We start from the raw sequence: 20,921 nt of genomic DNA on the forward strand, positions 1-20,921 counted from the left end.
AGCTGACCTCCCCCTCACACAGCTGCAGGATGCGGTGATGCTTCGCCACCTCACTGGGAAAGGCATCCAAAAAGGCAGCAAGTCAAAACAAACCACTGCAAGGCTCAAGAGAAACTGAAGCCTCAAAACTTTCCTAATGAAATTGAGCTTCTTTGCTCCACTTCCTCCCCTCATTTGTGGGGAGAAGGGACGGGGCTACCACCTCCCGGGGCAAGAGCAGTCAGTTGTTACACTGATGCAGTTGGGGTCATCTGACTGCTGTAGTGGTTCCAGGATTGCCTCTTCTATTGTGCGAGCTCCTCTGTTCAGCTAAGTGGTTTTTGTGTTTGTCCTTGGTGGCTTTTCCTGTACTCTGCAGTGTAGCATGAACCTGGCTTGAAGAGTGCTTGGCGTGGCATGTGCTCAGGGTTACCTTACCTGTGTGCTCCCTAGCACTGCTCTTGCATTGCCAGAGTTTTTTTCTCTAAAGTGTTCAGGACTTGCTTCCACTGAGGTCTTCCTCGCTTGTGATGGCTCTTTGCCAGGGTGAACCAAGATGAGCTGAATGAGCACTTGACAGCTGCGTAACCCCAGGCTGTGATACCTTACTTTTAGGTATGGCATATCATTCCCAGCACCTGGGTGTCATTGCGTGGTTTACCCTTGATGCTCTGGAAATCCTCTGCAGGTTTGATAGTCCTATGGATATCACCTCTCCCCTCCCCGAACCTGATCTCGCTTTGTGCACATTTGAGGGTTGCTCATCATTCATGCCACAAGACAACGATCACTCGTTCTGCCTCCGCTATGTTGCCTGTTGGGTTGGTAACACCTTTGACCATCAGTCCTCTGTGGTTTACTCTTTCCAGGTCACATGTGTTTTCTTACCCTCCTGATGAGGTTACAGCATATCAGGCAGCATCCACTTTGTGAGTTCGTTTTGCTCAGTTACAGCTGTCTAGGTTATGTTCCCAATTGGATGCCCTGGAGCTGCCCTGTATGGTGGTTACGGACCCGAAATTGGAAGTGTTGGTGAACATTTCAGCTCCGTCCACACCATCGCTTCGTTTGCCTTTCGCACCAACTTTCAAACCTTTCGCCCATACCAAGACACACCTAGAAAAAACCAGCGTTGAATGTAATGAAACACCATTTTCTGGGTGAGACCTGGAGGCTTCCCAGAGCTTTACAAGGCTGATATGCTAATGTCAGACTTTGGCATCAGTCATGTGTATGGAATTCTAGGGCCTACCAGGGACCATGGCGAGAACCTGGCCCCCCTCAGAGAGGCAAGGGAAGCAATAGCCTATAGAAACCCCCGTGTGGTTGAAAGCATTCTATGTCTGCCATCGACCGGGTCAAGCATCCAGAAAGGTAAGCATTCCAAGACAAACCCCTATTCTGGTTAAAATTGCTACCAAAAGCCGAACTAGTGGATAGAACTCCATAAAAGAAAACAAGCAAACTAGTATGACGTAACATGTCACTGCGCCGCTGTCTGCGCAGCTCCCCCTCCCCGGGAGGGGGAAGGAGGAGCCCCAGACCTCTCACGACGGCTATCTACCCATCAGTTCTGAGGCTGGATGTCAAAACACGCGAAAAACCACCGACTGGAGGGAGGGTGGCCTCCAGGTCTCACCCAGAAAATGGTGTTTCATTACATTCAACGCTGGTTTTCTGGGGGAGCCCCGTCGGCTCTCTGGAGCTAACTACTCACAGAGGAAGGTCAAAGGGACGGAACTGGGAGGCAGACACCACGCACCCCTCAACGGAAGTGAGACAACCGGCAGCAAACGCCAACCCAAGGCGACACAGCCCCGAAAGGGCCCGGGAACAACACGAGACAAGCAGCAAGGCCCCTGTACGAACACCAAAAGATCCGTGCCCGAATGACAACAAGGACATGCCGCCCAGACAGCAGCAAGAACAGTGAAGCCACAAATGTCACGGGCATGGGGAAAGAAAACAGGCAGGCTAGCCGCAATAACGCGGCGGACAACCCGGGACACCTTCATCCGCGAACAGGGAAGAAAGGAACCGGATCAACTCAAAGCGCGCCCCGGACATAGAGGCCGCGGCACGCAAATAACAGTGGAGGGCCGCCACTGAACACAAAACATGACATACCCCTGGCCCGACCAATCAAGCACCAACAAACCAAGGACCCCTCTGGAACGCAGCAGCCTCATCCTGTGCCAGAAAAGATGGAGACGGCTGCCACTGAACAACCAAAACGCCAAGACTGAAGGAGCAGTAAACCCCTGAGGAGGAGAGCGAGAAGCCCAGCAACCCAAGCCCCAGAGGCAAATGCCAACAGGAAAAAGAGCCGACGAAAAACAAACCGGAACCAAAGGGGCACCACCAACCGAGGAGAAGACAGAGCACGCTGACCAGAGACCAGGACGGTGCAAGTGGCGCATGAACAGGCTGGAGGTGAAACAACACACGAGACAGCGTACTAACAGCGCAAAAGGAACACGAAGACCAAAAGCAAGCCGAAGCGGCTCCGCCAGCGCTGTACAAAACGAGGCGACAGTATGTGGCAAGACAACGACCCCCAACCCCCACCAGAAAAACCAAGCTGACGCTAACAACCGCAGCCACCTAAAAAGAGACAGGAGGAAAAGGAAGGACCACCAAAATACCCCATACTGCCGCCAAGAAGAAGTACGCAGGTGGGACACCAACTACGAAGCCACCAGACCACCAACCGGAGGCGAGACACACGAGGCAGAACTTAATCAGCCCCGACAAGGTTCATCCAAGCCCAGGAAAAGGCGGAGCCGCAGGAAGATCTCGGGCGCGACCACCAAAGCCCAAGCTGGCACAAAGGAGATGGAGCGTCTGCCAAACAGAAAGCTCCCCAATGAGAGCAAGCCTGCCAGGAGATCAGAAGCGAAAGGTCCGACGCGAGACATCGCAAGACCCTGAAAAGCCAACAGGCAGGGCAAGCCAGGAAAACCGAAGAAGGCATAAGGGTTGCTACCAGAACAGTACCCGAACCAAGGGGTACGAGCAACAAAAACCGACCAAGACACATAAGCGCACCATATGACATAGGCTGAAGGAACCCAAGAAGCCAAGGAATGCACGAAAAAAACCCCTGCGGCACAGGAGGAAACAAAGGGAACACACAAGGAAGGGAAGCGGTGGAAAACCAACCAACCCCCCCATACAACAGCAAGTGCAGGCAAAACCGAGCAAAGGAGATACCAGGGAAGCAGCAGGGGAGGCGGCAGGGGCTCCCCCTTCCCCCTCCCAGGGGAAGGGGGAGCCCCAGACCCTCCACGCCGGCTACCCACACCTCAGTTCTTGAGGCTGGATGTCAAAAACGCGAAAAAACGCCGACCGGAGGGAGGGAGGGATGCCGGGGAGCCTCCGGGACTCACCCAGAAAATGGCTTTTCATTACATTCAACGCTGGTTTTCTGGGGGGAGCCCCGTCGGCTCCCCGGAGCTAACTACAAACAGACGGAAAAAGAGGGACTTACCCGGGAGGCGGTCGTCGCTCACGCCTCAACTCGAAGCCGAGACAACTGGCTGCAACCGCCGACCCAAAGCAACACAGGCCCGACGGGGCCCCAGGGACATTCACAAAGTAACGAGCAGCCAGAACCCTGTTCGACCGCCAAAATCCCCGCGCCCGAATATCAGACCAAGACATATTCCCAAAGACGGCAGCAAGAGCCGCAAACTTACGAACGTCATGGGCACGGGGATAGAACGCAGGCTGGCTGGACTTAATAACCCTGCGGACGACCTGGGAGACCCGAACCCGCGAACAGGGAAGAAGGGAAACCGAATCAACCCACAGCACGTCTCCGGACACAGAAGCCGTGGCGCACAAATAACGGCGAAACGCCGCAACCGGACACAAAACATGATGCACCCCTGGCCTGACCAACCAAGCATCAACCACCCATGGACCCGTCCGGAACGCAGCAGTCTCATTCTTCGCCAGAAAAGAAGGAGACGGCTCCAAACGAACAAAACAATCACCACGACCAAAAGAGCAGAAACCCCTGCGCCGGAGGAGAGCATGAAGCTCCCCTACCCGACCCCCAGAGGCCAAAGCCAACAAGAAAAGTGCCTTGGAAAAACAATCCTGGACTGAAGGGGCCACAACGAAACGAGGAGATGAAAGGAAAGCGAGCACTCTGTCCAAAGACCAGAACGGCTCAGGCGACGCATGAGCAGGCCGGAGGTGAAACAATTCACGAGACAGCTTGCGAAATGGCGCAGACGTAACATCGATACCGAAAGCAAGCTGAAGCGGCTCCGCCAGCGCCGAACGATACGAGGCAACAGTGTTAGGCATAAGATGACGGTCCTGAAACAACCACGAGAGGAAGGACAAGACCACCCGAACAGACAAGGAACTAACACAACGAAGATGCAAAAAGAAACAGAAGGACCGCCAGGAAACTTCATACTGCCGCCGAGAAGAAGCCCTCAGGTGGGACACCAACAAGGAGGCCACCTGATCACCATAGAGATGATGATAGACTCGAGTCAAAAAACCCATACGTGAAGACTCGAGGAGAAGATCGAACCAGCTATGTGACGTACCGGCCCGATCTGCTGAAAGAGGCGGAGCCGCGGGAAAACCCTCGGGTTCGGACACCGAGCAACCAGCGCCTGAAACCATGGCTGGGCCGTCCACCAAGGGGCCAGAAGGACAACTCTCCCCTGGTAAGTCTCTAAGCGAGTCAGGACCTGGAGCAACAGCCGAACTGGGGGAAAGAGGTACAGGAACCCCCACCTCGACTAGTCTAGCCGAAAGGCATCGACCCCGACGGCCTCGCGATTGGGGAAGGACGCCGCATAAACGGGAAGACGCCGCGACCACGCCGACGCGAAGAGCTCCACCTCGGGGCGCATCAGAAATACCAGATGCGAAGTGCAGAAGGGTAGAGTGAACCAGCCTTGTACCGGACTGGCCCAATCTGCTGAAAGAGGCAGAGCTGTGGAAAACATCCCAGGTTTGGACACCGAGCAAGCAGCTCCTGAAATCAAAGCTGGACGACTTTCCCATGATAAGACTCAACCAAGCCAAAACCCAAAGCAACAGCGAGACCGGGGGGAAAGAGGTCCCACAGTGATGGCTCCGCAGTCAGGGAAGGGCGCCACATATATCGCGAGATGCCGGGACCAACGTGAGAAGGTTCACCTCCGGGGTCCTGTACGTCTGGCAGATCCAACTGAAGGAGTTGCCGTCAACCATCCATTCCATGGACAGGGGAATGAAATGTGACAGGTCGTCCACCGGGACGTTGGGCACTCCCCGGATGTGAACCACACGGGGAGCTAAACCCAGAGAAACCAGCAGACGAGTAACTCAAAGCGACCAACCCCAAAAAGTGGAAGGACCAAAGAGAACCCTTGCAGTTAAGACAATGAACCACAGGAGCTGAAGGGAGCCGGATTGTAGGTTCGGGTTCCTGAGCAACCCGAATCCTCTGCAGTAAAAGCCAAACCACCTCAAACTCCCCACACAGTGCTGTGACCCCGACAGAAGGATGGGCCCCACCGTCCCTGGCTGGATTGGTGAGCACTGGTCACAAAGCCCCAGCCGAGAGACAAGGCATCCATGAACACATTGAGCGAGGAGAGGCGCCAAGGCACCAAACCCCGAAAAACCCAAAGAGGAAGCCGGAGATGCAGCAACCAACGCAAGGCCGACGCAGTGGGCAAATCCAGCGGTCATGAGAGAGACAGAAGGGATGGCCCTGAAAGAACCTGAACAGGCGCTGAAGCCATACCCGACCCGGTGGGTAAACCAGCACGGCAAAGTTCAAACTCCTGCACAACTTCTCGAGCAACCGACAAGTTACCCGGGACTATCCAGAAACAGCTGAAGGTAGGACTGCAGCCATAGCAACACTGCAGGAGTGAGAGACATGGAAGTGGCCTGAGAGTCCCACACGTGGCCCAGCCAGGTCCAAACCTGGGACGGAACCAGAGGGGACGTCCTCCAGTTCACAAGGAACCCGAACCCGGCGAGCTGGGAAAGAATGAAACCAATGGCGAGCAGACAAGCAAACCGGCTGGGAGCACACACCAGTCAGTCATCTAGGTAGGTCAAAACCCGAACCCCTAGCAGATGCTAATGGGCCACCACGACCTGGGCTAGACGCACAAAAATGCGAGGTGCCAGATTCAAGCCAATCAGAAAGCTACGAAAGCGGTAAGCACGTTGCCCCGACGATGAAACCGAGCCAGTCCCTGAATCTCGGATGAACCGGAACGTGCCAATACGCATTCCGCTGGTTCAGAGACACCATCCAGGTGCCCGGTTCCAAGAGGAGTCGAACTTGGGACAAAGTGGTCATCCGAAAAGAGGGGGCAAGGATTCCAACGATTCAGATGATTCAAGTCCAGAATGAAACGAAGATACGCACAGTCCTGTTTCGGTACTCTAAACAGGCGGGGGAAACCCACCTGAGGGAGGAAGCTGGTTCGACCACGCTCAAGTGTACCTACTCCATAATGACCCCGACAGAGCAAAGGAAAGGAAGCCTGCCCCGCAGGCCCCAAACCCCCCAAAGGGGAAGAAGCTGTCCAATGCCACCACAGGGCAGAGGACACAACCCGAAATGCCCATGAATCATGGTACCAAGCATGAGCAAACATAGTGAGCCTTCCTCCCAGTGCCCCATCAATAGATTGAACTGCAAAAGGGCCGACGCCCCCTAATAGAAGCCAGGCCTACGAACAGAGTGAGCAGTGTGCTGACGCCCCTTAATAGAAGCCAGGCCTACGAACAGAGTGAGCAGTGTGCCGACTAGACGACGCCAGTTCCAAAGAAGGCGCCGGCTCAGAAACTGGCACCAAAGGCCCACCTCAACTAGAAGAACCCCTAGCCCTGGCACGACCCTTCTGTGAGGGCCCCGAGAAAGGCCACCCCAATGACCAACAAATCTGATAAATGATGACAACTAGACGAGACCACCTGCAGAAACTGAGTCACAGCACTCTCAGCAAACAATAATGGGCAAAAAATCAGCATTGAATGTAATGAAACGTCATTTTCTGGGTGAGTCCCGGAGGCTCCCCGAAGCTTACCAGGCTGATATGCTAATGTCAGACTTTGGCATCAGTCATGTGTACGGAGTTCTTATGGGCCTACCGGGGACCACGAGCCAGAACCTGGCCCCCTCAGAGAGGCAAGGGGAGCAATGGCCTATAGAAATCCCTGTGTGGTTGGAAGCATTCTATGTCTGCCATCGACCGGGTTAGGCACCCAGAAAGGTAGGCATCCCAAAACAAACCCCTATTCTGGTGAAAATTGCAATAAAAAAATGAACGAGTGGATAGAACTCCCCAAACAATGGGGGGAGCCATAGGGGCTTCCCCTAGAAAACCATCGTTGAATGTAATGAAACACCATTTTCTGGGTGAGTCCCAGAGGCTCCCTGGATTCCTTCCCTCCCTCCGGTTGGCGTTTTTTTCGCGTGTTTTGACATCCAGCCTCAGAACTGGGGTGTGGATCGTTGGCGTGGTAGGTCTGGGGCTACCCCTTCCCCCCTCCCGGGAAGGGGGGAGCTGTGCAGATAGCGGCGCGATGATGGGTGATGTCATACTAGTTTGCTCGTTTTTGTTTGGGGAGTTCTATCCATTCGTTCGGTTTTTGGTTGCAATTTTCACCAGAATAGGGGTTTGTTTTGGGACACCTACCTTTCTGGGTGCCTAACCCAGTCGATGGCAGACAGAATGCTTCCAACCACACGGGGGTTTCTATAGGCCATTGCTCCCCTTGCCTCTCTGAGGGGGCCAGGTTCTGGCTCGTGGTCCCCGGTAGGCCCATAAGAACTCCGTACACATGACTGATGCCAAAGTCTGACATTAGCGTATCAGCCTGGTAAGCTCCGGGGAGCCATAGGGGCTCCCCCCCCAGAAAGATGAAGAAAACCTAAGAGCCAGGGCCCAAGCGGAGTCGACGGTGAAAGCAAGGATGGGCTGACGACATGCAAGGCAAGAGACAAAGAACCAAGACACCGCCTCCCAGAGGATCAGCGCAAACAGCTTCAACGGCGTAGCCAATGCCCTGAGTGCCGAGGCCAACGCCGCAGACGAAGGACCGGCACTCAATGTCTCCACGTCCTCCCCAAGTCAATCCGTGGACAACTCAAGAATGCAAAAGAAGTTCAAGACCAAGGCCAAATGACCGCAGGCACGAAAGTCCTCAGCCGCCAAGATAGCTGAAAGAGCTGGGACCTGTACGCGCAGCTGCTAAAGGCCAACATCCCGAAGAAGCATAGGAATGAAAAGGCACGCATTGAAGAGTTCCAAATCGTCCCCCCCCAGGTAAACCTGCAGAATGGTACTAGCCTCCCGCCATTCGAACATGCGAGTCCAACAAAATCTGTGCCACACTCCCTGAGAAAAAAAACCAGCGTTGAATGTAATGAAACGCCATTTTCTGGGTGAGTCTCGGAGGCTCCCCGGAGCAATAATGGCTGATATGGATACCCTAACTATTTTGCATCAGTCGATGTGGGTGGAGTTCTAGGCCTACCGGGGACCATGAGCCAGAACCTGGCCCCCTCAGAGAGGCACGGGGAGCAATGGCCCATAGAAATGCACATGTGATTTGGAGCATTCTATATCTGCCATCGACCGGGACAGGCACCCAGAAAGGTAAGCGCCACAAAACAAACCCCTATTCTGGTTAACAACAAAAATCGACAAACGAGTGGACAGAACTCCCCCAGGAAAACGAACTAACAAGCATGACGTCACACGACAAGACAAGACATAAGACAAGACCTCTCCAAGGAAGACAGAGAAAAGCTGAAAATGAACCTAATTGAGGCAAAACGTCTAAATGCGGATAGAAATGAAGAAGACAGAAATTCTTTTTTTTACAAAGTGACAGGGACTGGAAAGCTTGTGAAATGGTACATAAAAACAAAGCAACAAGATCAGTAGTGGAAGGGGGAGTAAAGAGCAAAGGAAAAGGGAACATGTTCCTGAAAATTGTATATACCAACATAGATGGAGTGAGGTCAAAAACTTTGGAGTTGCAAGATATAATCCAGCTTAGGGTCCCAGATATTGTTGCATTATCAGAAACGAAACTTGAAGGAAATATAATAAATGAAGTCATATTCCCAAGAGGCTACTCAGTTTGGAGACGTGACAGGAAAACTAGGAAGGGAGGAGGAGTGGCTGTACTGGTGAAAAAACACCTGAAGGTAAAAGAGTTAATATTTGAAAACCCTCGAGATATTGACATAATGGCATTGCAGGTCTGGAATCAGGATGATAAGCTGATAATTGTAAATACCTACAGCCCACCAGCAAGCAACACGTGGACAAAGGAAGAACTGGATGACAAATGAGAGGGCCTCATAATGGTCATGAGAGATATTATTGTACAAGCAGATAAAGATAAATCACAACTGTTGATACTGAGGGGACTTCAACTTTAGAGCAATAGACTGGGAGGCCTATGAAGCAAGAACGGAGGACTTTTGGACATGCAGATTTGTGAACCTCATTCTGGAGACATTCTTGTATCAACACATAAAGCAAGCCACAAGAATGAGGGAAGGAGATATACCGTCAGTACTGGATCTAGTATTCACCAGGAAAGAAGAAGAGATTTTTTACATCCAGTACCTTCCTCCCTTGGGAAAAGAGTGATCACGTCCTGTTAGACATTAAATATGCTTTAAGATATCATCTAGAAGAAAATGGGGACATTGAAACAGTTGATAAACTCGATTTAAGGAGAGGCAACTATGGGGAACTTCGAAATTTTTTTAATGAGTGTAATTGGACAGAATTGTTGCTAGGCAGGGAAGTAAATGAAATGTATGCCAAATTTTTAAAACTATACGAGGAAGGCACACAAACATTCATACCAAAACAGAGATGCAGGGCCAGAAAACAGGATTGGTTCGACAGAAATTGTGAGAGGGCAAGAGACCAAAAGACACAAAAATGGAATCAGTATAGGAAGAGGCCAAACCCCCAAACATACCAGCGATACAAAGATGCGAGAAACAACTATACAGCAGTAAGGAGAGAGGCAGAAAGAAATTTTGAAAAAGGGATAGCAGATAAATGTAAAACAGAACCGGGCCTATTCTACAAATTCATAAACAACAAATTGCAGGTAAAGGATAATATCCAGAGGTTGAAAATGGGAAACAGATTCACGGAAAATGAAAAGGAAATGTGTGAAACATTAAATGAAAAGTTCCAAAGTGTGTTTGTACAAAATGAAATCTTCAGAGAACCAGACACAATAAGAATTCCAGAGAACAACATAGAGCGGATAGAGGTGTCTAGATATGAAGTGGAAAATATGCTAAAGGAGCTCGGGAAGAACAAAGCAGCTGGCCCAGATGGCGTTTCACCATGGGTTCTGAGAGAATGTGCATCTGAGCTCAGCATTCCACTTCACCTGATCTTTCAGGCATCCCTGTGTACAGGAATCGTAGCAGACGTGTGGAAACAGGCTAACATAGTTCCAATCTACAAAAGTGGCAGCAGGGAAGACCCCCTAAATTATAGACCTGTATCATTGACAATGTAATAGTGAAAGTATTGGAAAAGCTAATCAAAACTAAATGGGTAGAACACCTGGAGAGAAATGATATAATATCAGACAGACAGTATGGTTTTCAATCTGGAAGATCCTGTGTATCGAATTTACTCAGTTTCTATGATCGAGCCACAGAGATATTACAGGAAAGAGATGGTTGGGTTGACTGCATCTATCTGGACCTAAAAAAGGCTTTCAACAGAGTTCCACATAAGAGGTTGTTCTGGAAACTGGAAAATATTGGAGGGGTGACAGGTAAGCTTCTATCATGGATGAAAAATTTTCTGACTGATAGAAAAATGAGGGCAGTAATCAGAGGCAATGTATCGGAATGGAGAAATGTCACAAGTGGAGTACCACAGGGTTCAGTTCTTGCACCAGTGATGTTTATTGTCTACATAAATGATCTACCAGTTGGTATACAGAATTATATGAACATGTTTGCTGATGATGCTAAGATAATAGGAAGGATAAGAAATTTAGATGATTGTCATGCCCTTCAAGAAGACCTGGACAAAATAAGTATATGGAGCACCACCTGGCAAATGGAATTTAATGTTAATAAATGTCATGTTATGGAATGTGGAATAGGAGAACATAGACCCCATACAACCTATATATTATGTGAGAAATCTTTAAAGAATTCTGATAAAGAAAGAGATCTAGGGGTGGTTCTAGATAGAAAACTATCACCTGAGGACCACATAAAGAATATTGTGCAAGGAGCCTATGCGATGCTTTCTAACTTCAGAATTGCATTTAAATACATGGATGGCGATATACTAAAGAAATTGTTCATGACTTTTGTTAGGCCAAAGCTAGAATATGCAGTTGTTGTGTGGTGCCCATATCTTAAGAAGCACATCAACAAACTGGAAAAGGTGCAAAGACATGCTACGAAGTGGCTCCCAGAACTGAAGGGCAAGAGCTACGAGGAGAGGTTGGAAGCATTAAACATGCCAAAACTAGAAGACAGAAGAAAAAGAGGTGATATGATCACTACATACAAAATAGTAACAGGGATTGATAAAATCGACAGGGAGGATTTCCTGAGACCTGGCACTTCAAGAACAAGAGGTCATAGATTTAAACTAGCTAAACACAGATGCCGAAGAAATATAAGAAAATTCACCTTCGCAAATAGAGTGGTAGACGGTTGGAACAAGTTAAGTGAGAAGGTGGTGGAGGCCAAGACCGTCAGTAGTTTCAAAGCGTTATATGACAGATTGCTGGGAAGACGGGACACCACGAGCGTAGCTCTCATCCGGTAACTACACTTAGGTAATTACACTTAGGTAATTACGAGCTTCGCCGCATGTCTGCGCAGCTCCCCCCTCCCCGGGAGGTTGAAGAGGGAGCCCCAGACCCCCGCGCCGGCGATCCCCGCCCCAGTTCTGAGGCTGGATATCAAATCCGCGAAAAAACCTGCCGACCGGAGGGCGGGAGGGTGCCGGGAGCCTCCGGGACTCACCAGAAAATGGTGCTTCATTACATTCAACGCTGGTTTTCTGGGGGGGAGCCCCTACGGCTCCCCGGAGCTACTTCACCAAAGACTATCTAAGAAAACAAGGGGACATACCCGGGAGGCGGTCGGTGAACCACTCAACACGAAGTCGAGACAACAACCCAAGGACCCCTCCGTAAAGCAGCAGGCACATCATTCGCCAGAAAAAAGGGAGAACGGCCGCAGACGAAGAAACCTATGACCACGACCATAGGAGCCAAAAACCACTGCGCCTGAGAAGAGCATGAAGCTCTGCCACACAACCCCGAGAGGCCAATGCCAAAAGAAAGCCGAGGCAAAGCAAACCTGACCCCAAGGCCACAACCACCAAGGAGAAGAAAAACAGGAGAGCACCCTGTCCAAAGACCAGGACGACACAGACAGTGCATAAGCAGGCCGGAGGTGAAATAAGGCACGATACAGCCTGCGAAACGGCGCAGAAGGAATATCGATGCCGAAAGCTAGCAGCAGAAACCAAGGTGCCAGACCCAGAAACGGCCCCAAGCGCCACCACATCATCCGCAAGCAAATCCTACGACAGCCCCAGGAGGGAAAAGAAAAAGCAGGACCAAAACGAAAATGCCACAAGCGTGCAAGTCCACCGCCACAAGTGTAGCTGACAGGGAAGGAACCCGCATAAGGAGCCACCCCGCACCAACATCCCGCAGAAGGGCAGGAGCGAAAAGACACATTAAGAGGAGCAAAATCGCCCCCAGGAAAACGAGTAGCACCGAGACAGCGCGATGAGAAGAGATATGCACAAAAGAACAAGAAGGCCAAACACCCAGAAGCTGCCGGGAAGAGGACCCACAAGCCCTAGAAAGGACTGGAGGGAAGCTCAACTGAAAAACGACAGACGTACCAGAAAACGGGAAGGAGCAAAACCGTTCCAAACCCTCGAGAACAAAAAGAAGCAAACACAAAGGACGAAGGCACAAAAACCCCATCGCACCCGAGACCAAAAGTCATGCAGAAACCCCAAGAAGAGGGGGACATGACGGAGAAGGCCCGTCCCGGAAAAAAGGGGCGAAGACCGTAGAAAAGCACCCACCGACAAGATGGAAACAACGGGCACAATGGACAAGGAAACCGAGCCCAGGGAGGGGCCGACGCCCACAAAGCACGTGCGGAGAGGGGGATCGGAAAAACCCCACACCACAGAACTGCAAGCCCCGCCCAGAGGGGTAGAAACACCCTGGCGGGGACCAACGGGGCCTGAGGCCCCTCACGTTAGCCCCACCCCAGCCCCAGGAACCCACCCTGCAGGTCCTGGGGCCGAGCTGTCCCCTCAAAGCCCCAGCATCAAGAAAAACCCCGGGGCAGCCGTGAAAAACACGAAGGAAGGGAGCCCACTAGGCTCTGGAACTTGAACCGAAACCGGAGGATAGGCGAGGGGCGAGACGAAGACCCCAAGCTCATCCCCAGCCAGCACAATGAGGCGAGGACAAGACAGAGAATCCAAGGAACATGGAAAAACCAGGCCCGGCACAGCAAGACCGGCAAAGAAGGAGAGCCCCAGAGGGAGCACGGAAGGGCCGAACATAATCCCACAACCAACCCCGACACGCAGCTGCAGTACCAAAACCGCAGCAAAACGTCACCACACTCCCTGAGGAAGCGACAGAAGACAGATAAATCATACACGAGTGGCACACAAGGGGACACAGGCGGAAACCGAGCACCCAACTGAGCCACAGGGACGGTAGAAGAAACGTGTGCAGTGTAACAGGCAATCAAAGGAACACATTAGGCAGCCCAACATGGGCTGACCCCGTACACAGCCCCAAGAGCAGAGATGAAAGCACCCAAGAAGCACAGAATCCGCCCGACAGGCAAACGACAGGGGAGAGGCGGAACCAAAGAGCCAGAACCCAACCTGCAAACACAAGGAGGCGAACACAAAACCTCCGACACAGGAAAACGTACAACCAAACAGGCACCCCCACCGTTGCACTGTGGAACAAGGCGGAGGCGGGGGCCCCGAACTCAAACAAGGTTAGACAAGCATAGGAGAGGGGCAGGAGGAGTACAGGCAGGAGCCGCCTCGGAAGGGCCAAGAGGCCACCCTCAGACACCCGTGAACCGAGGAAAGAATCAGGTGCAGAGAACAAGAGCTGCCCTGTATGGGCTAATAGCCCTGCAGTAGGCACCTCGGGTGATACGGTCCACGTTCTCAAGTACGTATGTACACCCATTCCTACTCCCAAAAACAAAAACCGCGTCAGGACGAAGGAGACGCTAAACCGCACCAACTCACCTGCAGAACATAGGCGCTGAAGGGCCATGACGCAAGCTTTCGAGTCCGCATCCGCCGGAGGCGGCCAGGGCGCCCATGCTGGAGAGGAGGGGAGCAGCGAAGGAGGCTCCCCACCCTAGAACGCAGGGAAAACCTCGTGACTTCCCCACAGCGGCACCCCAGAACACCCCCAAAGCAACGGGGCACGGATTGGATTGAGAAAATGGATGCAGAACACGTGTGCACACCGCCCGGAACCAAAACAAACTCCCATGGCGCATGTGCAGGACGTGAAAGAAAAGTAGTCCAACCAGGCGAGAAGTAGCCCAACCAGGCGAGAAGTAGCCCAACCAGGCGAGAAGTAGCCCAACCAGGCGAGAAGTAGCCCAACCAGGCGAGAAGTAGCCCAACCAGGCGAGAAGTAGCCCAACCAGGCGAGAAGTAGCCCAACCAGGCGAGAAGTAGCCCAACCAGGCGAGAAGTAGCCCAACCAGGCGAGAAGTAGCCCAACCAGGCGAGAAGTAGCCCAACAAGGCAAGAAGTAGCCCAACATGGCGAGAAGTAGCCCAACAAGGCGAGAAGCTCGCAGGACTCAGGGTCGAATGTGTCACTGACCCAACAGGCAGCATGACGGAGGCAAAAACAAGGAGAGTCACCCTGAGACAAAGAGACAGAGCAACCCTCAACTCGCACAAAGCGAGAGGGGATGCAAGGATCTCCACTATCAGACCCGAGAGCCCCCGGGGGGTTTCCCAGGGCCCCTAGACTGGGTCTGCTAAGGGTTATCCCAGGCAGGGCACTGCTAACCGGCGCCCCAAACTACCAAGCAAACTGCTAAAGCTGAACCCACGGGACGTGTCCACTCGTGAGGGCGAAGCAGGGGGCGCCACCACACAAACGAACCTAATATAAGGGGGGGGGGAACACAAGGCAGACCCCCCTACCAGGCAAAAACAAATATAAAAGAAAAACCACACAAGTGGACAACGTACCCAGAGGGAACAGAGCCAGCCGCTGTCATAGGTGAAAACTAGCTACGCAGTACCCTGCGCCCCACCAGTGCGATAACTACCACTTACCCCAAGGTAAACAAGGGAGTAAAACCCCCAAACACTCGGGGCGGCCAAACGCCAAGCAGCGAAAAGCCAACAGAGGTAGACCTAAGGCGACTTGAGGAAGGCAACCCCAAGCCCCAAGGGCGGTACTTACAGGGCACTCAGGGAAGGTGACCCTAAGCACATGCAGCCTGAGTACCTGAGAATACTACTCCCAGCTCACACGACCACCGTAAGAGCAGCACTGCAAACAAGTCACAGCACTGAGACAAGACCGGAGCTGGAGCCACACAACCATGTATTATCCCATCAGCCGAGGAACTGGGGCAGGGATCGCCGGCGCGGGGGTCTGGGGCTCCCCCTTCCCCCTCCCAGGGAAGGGGGAGCTACGCAGACATGTGGCGCGGCTCGTGTGACGTCATGCTTGTTAGTTCGTTTTCCTGGGGGAGTTCTGTCCACTCGTTTGTCGATTTTTGTTGTTAACCAGAATAGGGGTTTGTTTTGTGGCGCTTACCTTTCTGGGTGCCTGTCCCGGTCGATGGCAGATATAGAATGCTCCAAATCACATGTGCATTTCTATGGGCCATTGCTCCCCGTGCCTCTCTGAGGGGGCCAGGTTCTGGCTCGTGGTCCCCGGTAGGCCTAGAACTCCACCCACATCGACTGATGCAAAATAGTTAGGGTATCCATATCAGCCATGGATAGCTCCGGGGAGCCGTAGGGGCTTCCCCCAGAAAAGAGGGCAGTCTGTCAGCCATGAAAATTCCAAAACATCAGAACACACCAAATACAGGGATGAAGAACCGTACTCAAAGGAAGACGGATCCAGCATAGAGGCATACTCCGGCTCTCGCAGGAGGTAAACCGCAAGAGCTTCCCAAACCTCTCTGTGTGGGATGTGAGAGGCAGAAAACCTCTGGAAGGAAGGAGCTGAGGAACCCAGGGAACCCGGAACTGAACCCGGGGAGGGCCCAGTCCCAAACCAAACTTGTACAGGGAGAGGGGGGGTAAGAAAACCCCTCGCCCTGTAACAAAAAAACCTGTGACGAGGGGCACCAAAACCCAAGCAGGATCAAAGGGGGTCTAAGCACCCCAGGGCAACTCCTCCCCAGCCCCGAGAGCCTCCACGTCAGGCCCCAGGGCAGAGCCGATCTCCATGCCCTCCAGTCCTGAAGAAAAGGCAAAGTCCTGGGGAAAGGCAGCAAAGAAGGAGGAATGCTGGTTGGACCCTGAAGCCTCGGCAGGAGGAACAGGCTCAAATGCCTCCGTCTCGAAAGGGACAGCCCTCGAAGCTGCCTGAATCTTATCACCAACTAAAACCCAACCCGACTCCGAAATCCTGAGATGTTTGGGAGCAGGTAGCAAGGCAAACCACGCCCACCGGGAAAGAACCTGAAGACGCGGACGGAGCTAAAGTCAAAGTGACCAATGTCCCAGGTCCAGGTCCCTAAAAGCAAAACAAGGCAGCTCCGGGGCACTCGAGTGAGCAACCATCCTAGCCCGTTGCAAAAACCAAAACCCATAATGCAGCGCAGATGCCGTCTAACCCTTAAGAACTTCCGAAGAAGAATGGGTAAACTGAAGAACAAACTGTGTACATGTCTCACAAGACTCCGGGTCGTAGGTGTCACCGACCCAACAGGCAGCATGAGTGAGGCAAAACAGGTGACCATCACCCTGAGACTAGGGCAACGAACAACCTTCAAACTCGCACAAGGCGAAATGGGACTGGGAAGATGCATCCATGGGTCAACCAAGCCCCAATGGGGTTTTCTAGGGCCTGTAGGGGGTTCAGTCTACGGGAAGCCCAGGCAACGGTATTGCAAAGCTGGATGAGCCCAAATGAGAATGTCAACAAGGGGAAATAGTGCTTTAACTGGACCCCTGAGAGATTTACAAGCACAGGGGCCTAGAGAAGGGCCACCAAAATACCTTAGGTGGACTAATAGTCAAACCAGGCAGCCCTCCTCCAAGTAAAAACAAAAAGAAAAGAAAACTTCACAAAAGCACAACCACAACAGGAGGAACAGGGAACACGGCCGCCGCGTTGGTGGGCATGCTGAGCGGCACCTTGCACCCAAACCAGCAATAACAACACTTCCTACCCAAGAACAAACAAAGGCCACTAAACCTCAACTGAACCCAAGGGTGGGGCAACTGCCAAGCAGCAGCAACCTCTATGAAAGTGAAGCTCGAGAGCACCAGGGAAGGCAACCCTAGAACGCAAGGGTAGTAGTCACAGAGCGCTTAGGAAAGGAGCTCTAAGCGCATGTAGCCCTCATTACTATATAATACTCCTGGCCATCATGCCACAAACAGCAAGAAACACCACAAGGGCACAAAATCCAGCTAGAAACTGAGGCTAGAGCAACATCCGCCCCCAGAGTGCTTCAGCCACGAACTGAGGTGTGAAGGGGGGCCGGCATGTGGGTCTGGGTCTCCCCCCCCTTCCCAGGGAGGGGAGGGCTGCGTGGTGGCAGTGAATGACAATTGCTTGTTTGCTAGTTTCCTTTGTTTTCTTTTGGCGAGTTCATTTCCTCTGTTCGGTCTTGGGTTTTTACAATTTCTACCATGTGAGGCTTGTTTTAAGATGCCTACCTTTCTGGGTGTCTAATCCCAGTCGATGGTAGACAAGGAATACCCCCAAATACACAGGGGTCTCCTTAAGCCATTGCTCCCTGTGCCTCTCTAAGGGGGCCAGGTTCCAGCTCTGGTTCCCAGTAGTCATGACTCCATTGACTGAAGCCCCAGAATAATATAGCGCATATCAGTCCTATAGCTCCAGGGAGCCGGAGGGGCTCCCCATAGAAAAGTTGAATGAACAAAAGTAAGTTATCTTTCATAAAACTCACCACTGTAACTGGGATGGACAGGTCCTGACCATGGTAACAGAGAGCAAGTGCATGGTTGCCTGCTGAAGCAGCAATAACACCTTTCTTCTGTTGTTGTTCTGGCAGCATCAGTAGTGTGTATCTCGCACCACGTTCCTTAGGGAGTAAGTGCAGTTTAACAGCGTGAGCAAGGCAGTAAACAAGAGAGGGAGCGAGTAATTTGTGAGAGCGTACAATATGTGTCTATAGCTCTAATCTCCTTTAAGTATTGTACTGTGTATTAATTTAAACCAATACACATCTGCAGATCAAGATATGTGTAAGATATTAAAAACAAAATTTTCAGATGTAGCCTACATCCTATCTCATGGTGGTGTACTCACCTAATTGTGCTTGCGGGGGTTGAGCTGTGGCTCTTTAGTCCCGCCTCTCAACCGTCAATCAACAGGTGGGGGTATACATTATTTGTCAAGTTCTAATCTTCCATACATTTAATCACAGCATTACAATGCCAATACCTTTGCCTGAACAAAGTTTTGGGACATGAAGGAGTTTTGAATTTCCTGCTTCTCATACTGGAATAGGTTTCTCATATTGGAATCTCATACTCATACTTTCTCAAAGGTTTACTTCTTATACTGGAATCTCTCTATACCAGTTATATCTTGCAAAATGTTTCCATCCCAGTATGCAATGAGTGGAACATTTGTGGCAAAGGTTTGTTTAATATCCTCAGCTATCTCTTATGTACAGCACTCCTTTCCCTCTGCAATGTACTTACACTTAATACATCAATATCAACTCCAAAGGCAGAAACAGTTGGGGCTACCACCATGAAAGCACTACTATCACTTGCTTTTATCATATTTAACACAGTTAAAAAAATTAATTTTTCAAAATTTCAATCATCTGGCGGCAGCAAGACTAGTAACTGTGTGACTCATCATAGATGTAAAGTGCCTTGTATAGTGACTGTTGTGAGCCTCTTGTTGATCATTTGTGACACAAAAGATTATTGATGTGTGTATTTGTGTGGGTGATTAAATATGTATGTGTATGTGTATATAAGTATACGTATATATATATATATATATATATGTACATGTATGTATGAGAATGTGTACATGTATATATAACATTAATAATTTTGTAACTAGCGTCAAAAATTTGTTATTTGCTTAGCTAAACGAACTAGAGGGTTCAGTTCCTGAACCGATTATGTGCCTCTGTAATCCTTTACATCACTGTCCACGGGATGGGTATGGAGTGCATAATAAAGAAAGAAATTGAATTGGCGGCAGCACTAAATATGATTTTATTTTGCCAAAATTTAGTGTGTGCAATTCTCTAACAACTAGTAATACAATGAGATGCTATGCTAATTAATTATAAAAAAATAAATTGGACCACTAGTTATCCTGCACCTAGTAAATGATGAGAGCCATGTGCAGATCCTGTTATTTTATCCAAGTACAGTGATGCCTTGATTAACAAATTTAATCCGTTCCAGCACCGAGCTCGTTATGTGAAACGCTCGTCTTGCGAAACAATAACATCCCTGTCATTAAAGGCATCTGAGAACCAGCAAGAATGCTTGGAAGCATCATGTGGTTTGCTTGTTAATCGAGTGAAAGCTCGTCAATCAAGACAAATTTTTTGCGAGTGGCTTGCTCGTTACTCGAAATGCTTGTAACTGGAGTCACTCGTCATTCGAGGTTCCACTGTATCTCTCATTTGTTTATTCTTTATTTATTTTTATATACAAGAGTTCTTACATTCTTGTACAGCCACTAGCACGCATAACATTTTGGGCAAGTCCTTAATCATAATTTTCACACACATACATCCCCAAGAAGCAGCCTGTAGCAGCTGTAACTCCCAGGTACCTATTTACTGCTAGGCAAACAGGCACATCAGGCTGAAAGAAACTCTGCCCATTTGTTTCTGCCTCCACCAGGAACTGAACCCGGACCTTTAGGACTATGAACCCCAAGCGCTGTCTACTCGGCTGTCAGGCCCCCAAATCTGATACAACATGATACAAACTGTTCTATGAAATAAAATCAAGTACAACACAAAAGACTGGCCAGAAGGAATAAATACACAGAATCACTGAAATAAAATACTGTACTGGAATGGATGGAATTGAAAACTGTGTAAATACAATATGCCATTAATGGTGAATGTATATATAGTTTAACCAGCTCATTTTCTCATCTTCTTTTAAATATTTGATTATCTTAGGTGTACTGCTAACCTTGAAGCTGCCAGTATACTGGTTAAACTCTTTCTTGAAGAATATCTCCATGTCAGTGAAACTGGACATGTGAGACTTGGTGCAAGGCGTGTTCATAATTCCAGACTTGATCTTAAAAGCGGCAGCACTCACATCCTGAAATATGAAAATAATAACATCCTTAGTACAATTATTTGAGCAATTAGGAGCACAGGTGTATTGTGGCTTGCTACAATGAGGGAATCATCATCTGTCATCTACTAGATGCCATCCATTGTGGAGTTCTCTGGCCTACTTGGGACCCACAGCCAGAACCTGGTTCCCTTACATGGTGCAGGGAGCTGTGGCATTTATGTATTAAGTTATTCATTAAACAGCTCATGTTAAAGTCTTTAAGCATGCTAAACATACACTCACTCCACACGTTCTCTTGTGCTATTTACACAAAAAACAAAAATGAACCAAACCCTGTTCTTAAATGATATTCTTGATCTGAAACTTTTCCTTGATAGGTGCAATAAAACCT

General features: G+C 50.4%; 1 protein-coding gene across 3 annotated transcripts in view; it reads right to left on the bottom strand.

The window, feature by feature from the left end:
* LOC123756101 (uncharacterized) overlaps positions 1-20,921 on the bottom strand; it is a 238,833-nt gene that overhangs the window by 50,492 nt on the left and 167,420 nt on the right. For all 3 annotated transcript variants that reach the window (XM_069336550.1, XM_069336549.1, XM_069336548.1), the window contains exons 5-6: positions 20,417-20,551; positions 18,181-18,315 (exon numbers count right to left, since the gene is read on the bottom strand). In XM_069336550.1, the coding sequence (XP_069192651.1) occupies positions 18,181-18,315; positions 20,417-20,551 (270 nt within the window). The remainder of the gene's footprint in view (positions 1-18,180; positions 18,316-20,416; positions 20,552-20,921) is intronic.

This window comes from Procambarus clarkii, chromosome 36 (assembly GCF_040958095.1).
Source record: "Procambarus clarkii isolate CNS0578487 chromosome 36, FALCON_Pclarkii_2.0, whole genome shotgun sequence".
Taxonomy (NCBI): Eukaryota; Metazoa; Arthropoda; class Malacostraca; order Decapoda; family Cambaridae; genus Procambarus; species Procambarus clarkii.